General features: G+C 44.3%; 1 protein-coding gene across 1 annotated transcript; it reads left to right on the top strand.

Annotated features, from left to right (window-relative positions):
* The first annotated feature begins 1576 nt into the window (after positions 1 to 1576).
* On the top strand, positions 1577 to 10833 carry BOD1 (biorientation of chromosomes in cell division 1). Its single transcript, XM_004043020.5, has 4 exons — positions 1577 to 2184; positions 5126 to 5250; positions 8933 to 9129; positions 10082 to 10833. The coding sequence occupies exons 1-3, from the start codon at positions 1642 to 1644 to the stop codon at positions 9126 to 9128; spliced, it is 864 nt and encodes a 287-aa protein (XP_004043068.2). The 5' UTR covers positions 1577 to 1641; the 3' UTR covers position 9129; positions 10082 to 10833.
* Positions 10834 to 12097: the final 1264 nt, after the last annotated feature.

The raw sequence follows: 12097 nt of genomic DNA, 5'->3' as shown, positions 1-12097 counted from the left end.
CTGAGGCAGCCTGAACTGGGCTTCTCCTGGGGCTAAAGGTGAGTGATCAGTGTAGAGTCAACCAGTAGGAACAGACATTAGGTAATCTCAAGGATGGTGAGCTATTAAGAGAGAATGTTTGTCATTAACTGACCCATTGTGAATGATTGAGCTGGTGTTAGAGGATGAGTATAATCCAACACCTGAATGTTTCTTTTGAGGGTTAATTTAAATTCTCTTGGCCAGGTGTGGTGGCTCACACCTGTAATCCCAGCACTTTGGGAGGCTGAGGCGGGTAGATCACTTGAGGTCAGGAATTCAAGACCAGCCTGGCCAACATGGTGAAACCCCCATCTCTACTAAAAATACTAAAATTAGCCAGGTATGGTGGCATGCGCCTGTAATCCCAGCTACTCGGGAGGCTGAGGCAGGAGAATTGCTTGAACCCAGGAGGCGGAGGCTGCAGTGAGCCAAGATTGCACCACTGCACTCCAGCCTGGGCGACAGAGTGAGACTCTGTCTCAAAAAAAAAGAAAAAAAAATTAAACTGTCTTGAGTACTAAATATTGGTGTGGAGAACATCCTGGATCTTTGCCAATTCTGCATCTTCGCAGGAGCCAAGGATATTGCAGAATTTGCTATTTACATCCCCTCCGCTGCTTGTGTAAGATGAGGAAATAACAATAGCAGACATAATTGCTGAGGTTGGGAGGTGGAGCTGAGCTAACAATAGGCAAAAGATGAAGGGAAGAGAGGATAATGGTGGCAGCTATAGGATTCCAATGGTGAATTGTGGCTACTTAAAAAAATCAGGATATAAAGCCTTACCTATTGTGGGATACCAACTAGCTCTCAGGATACCTCAGGCTAAAATGCAAGATTTAGATCCTCAAAACCTGGGTTCAAATCCTACTTTTCTACCTCTAGGTATGTGATTAGGTTAACCAACTTTCTTCTGCCTCCATTTCTACGTCTGTAAATAGCAATAATAGTATTATGTATCTGCTTTTTTAAATTATTGTGAAGAAGTGCGTGGAAAGTGCATAGCATCACGCCTGACACTTTTCAATTATTCAATATTGGCCTATTATTGACAATATTTAATATTTGGGAGGAAATCCACACACATATAAGACAGACTTAAGGAAAACTTTTATTTTCTTCTTCACACTTTTCCGTTATTTTCCAATTTTCTAAAATGAGTATGCATTGCTATTAAAACCAAAAGGAGGGAAACTCACAAATTTCTGAACAATAGAAGTTTGACTGTTCCACTGTTTCCGGAATTTCCCAGAACATGTTGTTCAAGAAGGACGTGGGAGTGCATGCTAAAGCACAGATTGCTAGGTCTCGACCCGTAAATACTGGATAAAAATCTTTAAGAAATAATTCTGGTAATCTATACTTTTAATCAGCTCCACAGATGACTGTTATAATCAGGCACTGCTGGGACGTGTTGATTGAATGGGAAGTCAGCAGAGAGTGGGCGGGGAAGGCCTGGCGGGTTGCAGCGATCACGAGGCCTGCGCCTACAGTTCCCATATTGCCCCGCGAAATCGCGACGAGCAAGCCCGAACCCTGCCGGGAGTTGCAGTTTCTCTCGGCTAGGCCGCTGCCTATAAAGAACGCCGGAGATGGCCACAGAAAACTTCCCGCCCCACAATGCAAAGGTCAACGTTGACGCCATCTGGGGTGCGCCTGGAATCGAGCAGGCCGTTTCTGCCGCGTCCACCACAACCTCTGCTGTATCAGAAGGAGCCTTCGCCGCCGCCGCCCCCACCACCGCCCCCGCCGCCATCGCCACCGCCGCCGCCGCCACCACCACCACCACCACCACCGTCACCTCCGCCGCTGCCGCCTTGGGGCCCTCCTCCTTCACCGCCCCCTTCACCACCTCTACACGTTCTAGGCCTTCTGTCCTGGACAAGAAGCTATAGTCGTTCTCCCTTGTGGGCCCGGGGCGCAGCCATGGCGGACGGCGGCGGCGGCGGGGGAACTGGCGCGGTGGGCGGCGGCGGAACTAGCCAGGCCTCTGCCGGAGCAGCGACTGGCGCTACTGGGGCCAGCGGGGGCGGTGGCCCCATCAACCCGGCCTCGCTGCCTCCCGGCGACCCGCAGCTCATCGCTCTCATCGTGGAGCAGCTCAAGAGCCGGGGCCTTTTTGACAGCTTCCGCCGGGACTGCCTGGCCGACGTGGACACCAAGGTAGCTGCGGCCGCCTGGGCGTTGGGGAGCGGGGCTGCACGTGAGGCCGCCGGGTGGCAGCTTTGATTTTCGAAAGCCGAGAGCAAAACAAAAGATAGCTTAGAAATCTCAGCAGTGAGGTCTTACACCGCTTGGGGCAGTACGGAGAGCTCTCTGAGCGATGCACACGTGGGTTCCTGCCTGATACATTTACTACTAGTTGTGATTTTACCCAGTTCCTTCTCCGAACTTGGGGTTTCAATGTGGGTTTTAGAGCCTAGACCGTATCATTCCCAAGATAGAACTCCTCTGAGGCCCTTAATAACAAACTTCGAAACCAAGTAGATAAGCAAGCGTGCTTTAGAATTTCCACCTGTTCCGTACTCACCACTGAGAAGCTGGCATTAAACACAATGATTTGAACACACAGTCATCACCATTTTATAGCTGTTTATTCCTTTTCTCTAGCTCATTGTTTTGCAGACTAGTACGGCGTTGAATTAAGATAAATTGTAGAAACAGCACCCTTATTTTGCACTTCATCATTGATTAAAGGAGATTTGGTGCCTAGTTTAGATCCTAATGCCATTGGTCAGTCCCACCAGTAAAACGCTATTTCACTTCACCTACTCGTCAGGGTGGTTTGGATTCAATGAAATAATGGGTGTTAAGTATCAGACATACAGTAGTTGCTGGAATGTTCATTTTCTTCGTTTTCAAAACTTGTCTAACCACGACTGTGGTTGTAGGTTAGGAGACCCTGTCACTGGACTCCTGCAGGGTAGTGATTTCTCCCACCAGAGCCTGTCATGGAAACATTTTGCTTACCTCACAAGCAAGATCGTGAGCTTAGAATTAGACCTTAAGATAGAGAAAAACGTAGTCTGTTTATTCGTTGAACGTTTATTGGCCTCTAGTTGCCAAGCTGTGTGATTACAGGAATAAGTCACTACCCCATCCTCAAAACTTATAGTCTAGGTTAGAAAACTGACATGTAAATAAACCAGGTGGTAAATACGGATGTAGAGAGAGAAAGTGGTATACACTGTTCCTTCTCCAAGATGAAAAGCCCAACTAGAAGTCTGTCCTTGAAACAAAGTAATTTAATACATATACATCCCAGATCTGTATTGACAGAGCTTTCACCTTTCCTAGGACAAGTTCTCCATTCATATTTCTTATATTCCGTTAGGTTTTGTGTGTGATTTTAAAACAAAAGCGACTACAGTAGCCCGCCCCATCCAAGGTTTTGCTTTCTGCGGTTTCATTTACCCAATTGTTGCGGTATGGAAGTACTTGTGCTCAGGTAGCCCTTATTTTACTTCATAATGGCCCTCAAAGACATTCATGCATAGTGTATATAGGGTTCAGTACTACCTGAGGTTTCAGGCACCCACTGGGGGTCTTGGAACGTATCCCCTGAGGGGGAGGGGACTACCGTCTTGAGCGGCTGGTGAGGGAGAGTGGTTGGAACCTTCCCATGTACAGCTCCTTAGCTGTTCATTCTGAGAATTCCAGGTTGTTTTAGTTCTTGAAGATAGTGTTTTTTCAGGCATATCTTATCTGAGACCTCTGTTGCTTCAGCCCAGTGGTTCTCAAAGCGTGGTGCTTGGATTAACATCAGCATCACCTGAGAACTTGTTAGAAATGCACGTTTTGGGCCCCACCCCAGGCTGCTGAAGTATTTAGGGGAAATTGAACAGATGTCTGTAATTTACTTTGCACTGTAATTTACTTTGAACTGATAAGTGAACAGGTGGAGGGGTTGGTAGTACAGTAAAACGTTATGAGTGGGCTCATGAGTTCCTTTGACTTCTTGAACTGAGATGATTCTGTATCGCCTGGGTTTGTTACATGTTTTGGTGGTGATGTTCACTGTCCTTTGTCCTTTTTCAGTAAACAGTTCATATCATCTCAAACCAGGTGAGTTATTTTGAGTAGACGGTATGGTATCAGGATTTATGCTTACAAGGGACAAAAATAATCCTAACTGCTTTATGCAAAGGGAGAATCTATTGTCTCATGGAATCCAGGGAGGGATTGAACGAACAAACTCTCCCAGAGGGTGGTAGGCGTGCGTTTGGAACCAGATATTCCCCATTCGTTCTGTCTTTCATCTCTGTTGATATGTTTTACTGTTGGTTCAGAGTGGAGTCATCCATTTGGTTACTAGTATCTCTTGATTACATTTTACAGCTTCTTCCTCTAGAGAGAGGCTGTCAGCTCCAATCTGGGAAATCCCAGGGAATGTCTGCATTGTCTTAGCGTGGCTCAGGCACCCACTCCTGTGGCACCCTCTGCCCTACCCTTGTGAAGAGAGGAAGACAGTTACTAGAAAGAAGGCGTTACTAGGCAGATGGCACATGGTATCTGTGAATTTTACTCCTATGCCCCCATTTCCTTGCCTTTCTCTTTTCCAGGTTTAGTGGAGTCTTTGAGTTTGCTCTCTCAACCTTTTGGAAGAGGCTAGTCATGGAATTGAGGCCTGCTGGTTCCTTTGTCAACTTCATTTCCCTGACTGTTAGCAAACTTTGCCGCAGTAATGCTGCATAGCAAACTGAATCTCAGCAGCTTATAACCAGCACTTGTTCACGTGTTCATGGGGCGGCAGGTCTACCAAAGTTCAGCTGAGCTAGGAAGGCTTCAGCTGGTGGCTTGGCTGCAGGCTGCCCAGGTGTGGGTCCAGGCTGTGGGTTGATGTCAGGCCTGCTGCATGTAGAGTTACTTAAAAGCAAATGGAATAATATAAGTAAAGCGCCTGGCATTGTGCCCACCCACCATCAAGTGGGCACTTGTGTTAACCATTAATTCCTGACTGCCACGCTGCATGGTGATCTTCTTGCACAGTGGAAGTGTATTTAGACTTCATAACGTTTCTGTGAAAAGCCGTGTTCTGAGGGACTAAGTTCAAAACTTTGGTGCATATAACTTCTGACCTTGCCTCCTCTTTTTAACATTTTAGCCAGCTTACCAAAACCTGAGGCAGAAAGTGGATAATTTTGTGTCAACACATCTGGACAAGCAGGAATGGAATCCTACGATGAACAAAAACCAATTGCGAAATGGTCTGAGGCAGAGTGTGGTTCAGTAAGTAAGCAGAATTTAAAGCTTTTGAAAAGGCAGTCATCACAAGTGTGATGCACAAGAAGGTTGAGGTCTCTGTTTAGTCAAGGTTGATGGGACTTTATATCAAGTATCACTTAGGAGTTGCAGCAGTCTGCTCCTTTATTATAATTAAGGTTAAAGGAAGCAAAGTACTCAGTTGAAATTCCAGTTTCTGCAGCCTGTGAAGGCCTCCTGTGTGCATCTCTACTGGGTGCATCAAAAGACATTCCAAATCGTGAGACATTTTCCCTGCTCTTTGAAGTTTCAGTGTCGTCCAAACATATATGTGAGTTTTATACCAAGATATCAGGGTTTGGATCTTGGGCAAGAGGAGTTGGATCTTTATTCTCACAGGTGAATGTGAATTAAATAAATTCTTTGAGTCCACGAGGACTGCCACCTCTAAAGTGTAATGGTGACAGCTTTCAGGAAGGCATAGTCTTATAAGTATCGTACTTCACAGTAACAAACTGAACCTTAGTTAATAAAGGTGCTATTGATAGCTTATTGACGCACAAAAGTGGAGGTGGAGGAGGGTACAGAAATGGGAGAACACATTAGTGATTGCCTGGGGTTACGGATGGGAGGAGGGGGTGAGTGTGACTTGAAAGTGGTAGCACAAGGGGGAACTTGCAATGGTGCAGTTAAGTGTCACTGAATTGTGCTGTGCTCACGTGCAACAGCTCGTATGGTAAAGTCGCACGGAGCTACACACACAAATAAGTGCAAGTGTAACTGAAGACTAAATAAGGTCTGGGTTGGACCAGTGTCATTTTCCTGGTTTTGATATTGCACTAGTTATGCAAGGTGCTGACATTAGAGCTGGCTGGGTGAAGGGTGCGTGTGGAACTCCCTGGACTCTTCTTCACAACTTCCTGTGAATATGCAGCGATTTTAAGATTTTTAAAGTTTTTTAAAGTGTTTTACTAACAAGCTAGTACTTCCATTATGGCTGAATGCTGGGAAGAAGCCTGATAGCAGAAGATGCCCAGTGCCTTGTCATTCTGGAGTCAGTACCGAGTGCCTTTCCCTTTCTCCAGAGAGCAGACTGGTGGCACCAGGCTCTTTCAGAAAGAAGGGGACAGTAGCTGCCCCTTACTGAGCAACTCTTTATTACATGTCTGGCACTGGTCTTTACATATATCACTCATCCTCATGAAAAGCCTGTTTCACAGCTAAAGTCACTTGTGTTTACCCTATCTTGAGTAAATCAAAACACTGAACATTTTGAAATATTTGGAAAGTTGCCATGATTGTATGAAGGCTGTTAACATTGCTTTGATTTCTGTAATGAGCATGGATGTCATTCTAGAGGTATGCATGTGGCGCTTCTTCTTGCATTTCTTTAGTAGGAATTGTAATACCGAAAAGTGCACAGAAGTTCAGTGAAACAGATAATTAGAACATCCCTTGATCACCCAGGTCGAGAAATGGACTCACACCCCCGAAACAGCCTAGCTCCAGACGTACCTTCCTCCTTTCGGAAGTTTGCCATATTCCTGACTTTTATGCTAATCATTTCCTCTCTTCATAGTTTTACCACCTCTGTGAAGTTGTTTTTTTTTTTTTTTTTCCTGCTTTTTGATTTGACTTAGAATGTGTTTAACCTGAAAACATAAACTTGGCTTTAATACTGGGACATTTCTCCACAATTCTTGCTAGCATTTTGAATTTGAGGCAAAATCTACTGGAGTTTTGAAACGCAGACTTTCTGCTTGCCCCCAGGTGCTCTCTCCAGATGGGCGCTGGAGGCCTTCAGAGCATTGGCTCACCGGCCTGGCTGTTCTGGCCCGGATGCTGTAACCCAGTGCCACAGCCTAGAGGGTTTAACAGGAAATTAGCCTGTGCTATTGCACTGAATTATGACGAATAACTCTTGTAACTGTACAATATTTGTTTATTCCATCTTGTACATTGGGCTCCTGACAAGATTTTATGTTTTCCTCAAAAGTTTAAGAATCTCCAGGAAAGTGAGCTGCACTCCCTTGGTACTTTGTTTCCCCTGATCAGGGGTTTTGGTCAGTTGGGGATGCTTTAACAAGGTGCCATAAACTAGGTGGCTTGTAAACAATGGAAATTTACTTCTCACCATTCTGGAGGCTAGAAGTCCAAGACCAAGATGCCAGCATGGTCAGGTTCAGGGGAAGGCCTTCTTGCAGGCAGCAGACTGCCAACTGCTTGTTCTTCTCATGTGGTGGAAAGAGAGCTCGCTAACTTCCTGGGGTCCCTTTTGTAAGGGCATAAATTGCATTCACGGAGGCTCTGCCCTCATGACCCGATCGCCTCCCAAAGGCCCTACCTCCAAAGACCATCACATTAAGGATTAGATTTCAACATAGGAAGTCTGGGGGACACAGGCATTTAGTTGATAATATCAAGCTTTTACATCTGGTAAAGGACCCTGTGAATCCGACTCAGGAAGTGGTTTGGTAAAGTTGGAAAGGTATTGACTTGTGACTGAGGAGAGGTGGCTTTGCTTTGTTAGCATCCCATAGCCGGATGCTAACTTTGCTGTATTTAACGATGCTCATCACTAAGGGCAGATACTGTCTAATGCCTGGTCTCCCTGAAAATGTGCCCTTCAGTGCACTAGTGGTGGTGTAATTACATCTAGGCTTCCTGTCGATAAGCTGTTAGTTACCGTTGAATCCAGGGAGCACTTTACACACTAATCATCTTTCCCAGTTCACAGCCTGTTTCTTATCTTTTGTCATGATGTACATTTACTCATGTCTTTCCTTTGCTGTACCCTGACAGACCACTTGCCCACTTGCTGCCCAGCCTATTTTTACCCGAAGGCTTAAATGGCCTCTGAAGTCTCAAGTCTACGGGAAAATAAGTAAAACCTGCCCACATGCTTGTGATGGTATTGGAATATTTCAGTCCTTTGAGAAGAACACTTCACTTTGAACCTTACGGGCTATTTTCCAGACTGTCCAAATATGATTTGTTTCCTCTCACCATCATTTCCAGTACCCTGTCCCAAGTGTTTGAATATAGATATTGATATGCTCTGATTTTTGCTCTACTTCAGAAAGGATTGGGGATGTAATTTAGCCCTCTAGGAGCTTGGAACTAATTTGTCTATTTCTTGTTTGCTTCCAAGTTGCTTATTATGTGTTACAGGTAGCAGCTACAGCTGAAGGCCATGGTGAATTGCTGGTGATGTAAATACTCCCAGCCCTGACTGATCAGCCTTGTTTAAATTTTGAGGATTAGTAAACAGGTTGCTGCTGGAGCTACTTCTGCTTAGGCTATTAAGAGAATAAATGTTGAAGGAAATGGAGTCCAATTCGCGGCTTACTGGCTTTGACAGTACGAGGAAGCTTTTCAGTGCCACACGTGTCAAACTCTTTCTCACCGTGCTTTCATTTGTTTGTTGTTTTGGAGCAACTCACTTAGTTTTGTTTTTGATTCCTTTGTACAAGGTTGGGTGATTGTGGGTGAGATTGTGCAGTAGGAATAACAGCTGCTGGTTGAGAATTACCCCTCAAAAGTGAAAATAGCGTGAGCTGTATGTGGTAAGTGGATTGACCTCTAAACTCCCTAGAAGGGCTGTAGCTTTGAAGGTGGACATTTATTGGGCTCCCACGTGACACTTATTGGGGCTAAAGATGAATCCCAAAGGAACTAAATAACAGAATGATCTGTTTGTCTCCACAAGGTCAGGGATGTTGGAAGCTGGAGTAGACAGGATTATTTCTCAGGTGGTGGATCCAAAACTTAACCACATCTTCAGGCCACAAATAGAACGAGCAATTCATGAGTTCCTGGCGGCCCAGAAAAAAGCAGCTGTGCCAGCACCCCCTCCAGAGCCCGAAGGCCAGGACCCTCCAGCTCCATCTCAGGACACTTCCTAAGGTCCAGTATCCTATCTTCTGTCCAGGAGTATGCATCTCTGGCTTGTAGATATGTAAAATGGATAGGAATGGGGTAGGCCATAATTGAGGATCATTCAGAAAGTATTTACTGCAGATGGACTTCACCTACTGTTATAAGTCACTTTTTACTGAGAACTAATTAGTAGCATTTTCCTGTGTCAGTGACTGATTTTCTGTTCCACCAGCACTAAACATGTAAGCTATGGATAGATGCTTCATTGGAAATCAGCTGGGATGATTGATGTGCATAAAGGGGATTCAAATGAAAGTCTTATTTTGCTGAAATGTTTAAATGAGTCTCTCCTGGACATGAGTTAACATGAGTTAACTTAATTGCAATTTTATTTAAAATCAAGCAGTGCCTTCTGAAGTGATATCCTAAATGGGATTCAGAGTCTGCTTTGAGTGCGACTCGATTTCCATGAATTTAGAAGGAGTTTGTTTACCACTATCAATTACCATGGGATTCTTCTGTTAGGAACACTCCCCCTTTTTAAATTAAATTTGGAATTAAATGTAATTTTAAACAGCTGTAGATGTACAAAAGAATGCTTTTTGCAGGTTTTGGGAGACATTAGTATGAGCAGTGATGAAGTTAGCGGTGGACTTTTAGCCATTGTTGGTGACTGTTGGGGTATGTTTTATCCCTTCATTCTGATTTGGTGTTCTTTTTAAGATTCTCTGAGATGCCTGTTATAATCAGTAAGTGAGGTGAATTGACTAGGACGTTTTGAGCATCAGTGATGAGCAACGCAAGAGCATCAGGACTGTCTTTTTGTTCCTCTATTGAGAGAAGCCCTTGAGTCCAATATGGAGTGTAAAACATTCATTTTAAGTCTTTCTTTTTAATTGTAAATTCCTTTAGGAACAAAAAGTGAATATAGTCTCTTATCCATAAATAACGTTTTGATATGATTATCTTTCCTTTTTAGAATATGCCAGACACCTTTTGAAAGCTAATTTTTGGTGAAGAAATGGATTCGGTTACATGAGAGTGCAACTTCAGACTGAAGATAGGCCAAGGTCGTCGCTGATCTCAAGATTTCAACCTTGACCATGGGCAGTGACCAGATTGAAAGGGGAGCAAGTTCGGCAGTGGGAGAGTTGACCGTGTCACCCCCTGCATTGTGCTGCCATTTGGCCAGCCTGTCCAAGGGCATGACACCAAGTAGACACTACAGAGAGAGAAACACTACAGCAACCCAGGGTTGTCCTGAAACAGACTTTTATACTTGAACATGGAGACTGCGCATGGACTTTAGGGTTTGTGCTGTGGGATAAACGGAAGCTACAGTGAGAACATAGCCAGTCCCAAAGATAATTTCAAAGAAAAATGACAGCAAAGGTTAGCTGGGAGTAGTCTTTGACAGTGTTTATTTGATACTGTCTCTCAGAGTTTGCAAACCAGATTGTACAAGTCATTAGCGTCAGATAGCTTTAAAGTTGTGACCTTCTTGTACATGAATCTTCTAGCCATTTTCGTTTCCTTTGTAACGAAACATGAAATCCTAGAATGTGTGAGAAGTTCAGACATTAGGCATAAGGAAACTTGTTTGCTCTCTGTCCAGGGCTGCTTCCTGTCCTGGAGGGGCCAGTGAGTCTTAGGTATGTTTATTTTATTCTCACATTTGTGTTTTTTTAGAAAAGTGAATGGTCAATAAATGGCTTATCTTTCATAATAAAATCATTTGATACTTTTACTCCAAAGCTTCAGCTGAAGCTTAGACCTCAGGTCTGTGAAGGGCAACCTTTGTCTTCTGCCTCTGTACACCACACATGATCTACTGGCAGTGAAGATTGGTACATATAACTTGAAACTATGAAACTAGTAGGTGTAGCTAGTAGCGGGCTGTTTCTCTCCTCCCTGAGCCATTACTGACACTGGTCTTTAGTTGAGGTAGTCCGTGGTGTTTGTCAGTGTTTGTCAGCCTTGTGTGTGCAGAAGTAGCACCTGGGGGTTTAGGGAAAATGCATATTCTGATTAAGAAGTTCTGGGGTGGGACCTAAGAGTGAGTGTTTCTGACAAGCTGCCAGGTGATGCTGATGCTGCCAGGCCTCTGAACATACTCTGTGTAATAAGCCTTGGATAATATATCCAAGATTATGTCAAACTAAGTCTGTGATTCTTGGTTGAGTCTACTACTGCATATTGCTGCTAATCTGATCAGAATTTTAACCAATTCAGTTGGTTCCCTGTTAAGACAAAGGCTCCACTTCCACCTTTACCATGAATACCCCTGTATGAGGACTGCAGTGCCATATTCAGCAAGATGCTTGGTAGCATGTGCCCTAATTTTAAAGCAAACTGGCCACACATTTAAGGCAGGTGCCAGTTATATCTGACGTGTGGTCTGTTCCCACCTGGTAGGTGCAGTTCCATTTCAAGCTGCCCTACAGTTGCAGGAGTCAACAAAGTTCTTAACCCCAGAAAATGGACCCTCCAGTCCTCTCTACTACTAGGCAGACACGGAGAGGCCAGAATTACCAGTCCTGTGCTTGCAGAAAAGCTGCTCAGACTAACTGGAGTGTCTTCTCTTCAGGACCACATAGCTTTAATGGGAAGTTCCTTCCCTGTGAGGCATCCTTCTGGGAGGGAGATCTCCACACAGCTACTTTGTGTTGACCCTCCCAACATCTTGCCTATCCCGCACTGACCTCAACTAGCAACAAAGAGGGCAAAAGCCCAGAGAAAGCTTCACCCTTTCTGCCCCCAAATGCTCAATTAACTGCACTTTATATATGTTTTTGGCAGACAGTTTTTGGTTCATCTCAGTTCTCTTACTTTGCTGCTGCTTTTACTAGAGATGGCTGGACCAGTTGATGAGAAACACCCGAATTTTCACAGAATGTTAAATGTGCCAAATACCAAAGAGTTTCTATTTTTTTTTAAATCATTCTGTTATATCCACCAAGAGTCACCTAGATTAGAGATTATTTCATTTGAGAAC

Source organism: Gorilla gorilla, chromosome 4 (genome assembly GCF_029281585.2).
Source record: "Gorilla gorilla gorilla isolate KB3781 chromosome 4, NHGRI_mGorGor1-v2.1_pri, whole genome shotgun sequence".
Lineage (NCBI taxonomy): Eukaryota > Metazoa > Chordata > Mammalia > Primates > Hominidae > Gorilla > Gorilla gorilla.
Note: the sequence above shows the minus strand (reverse complement) of the source record. Positions and strands in the feature narration are given on the sequence as shown.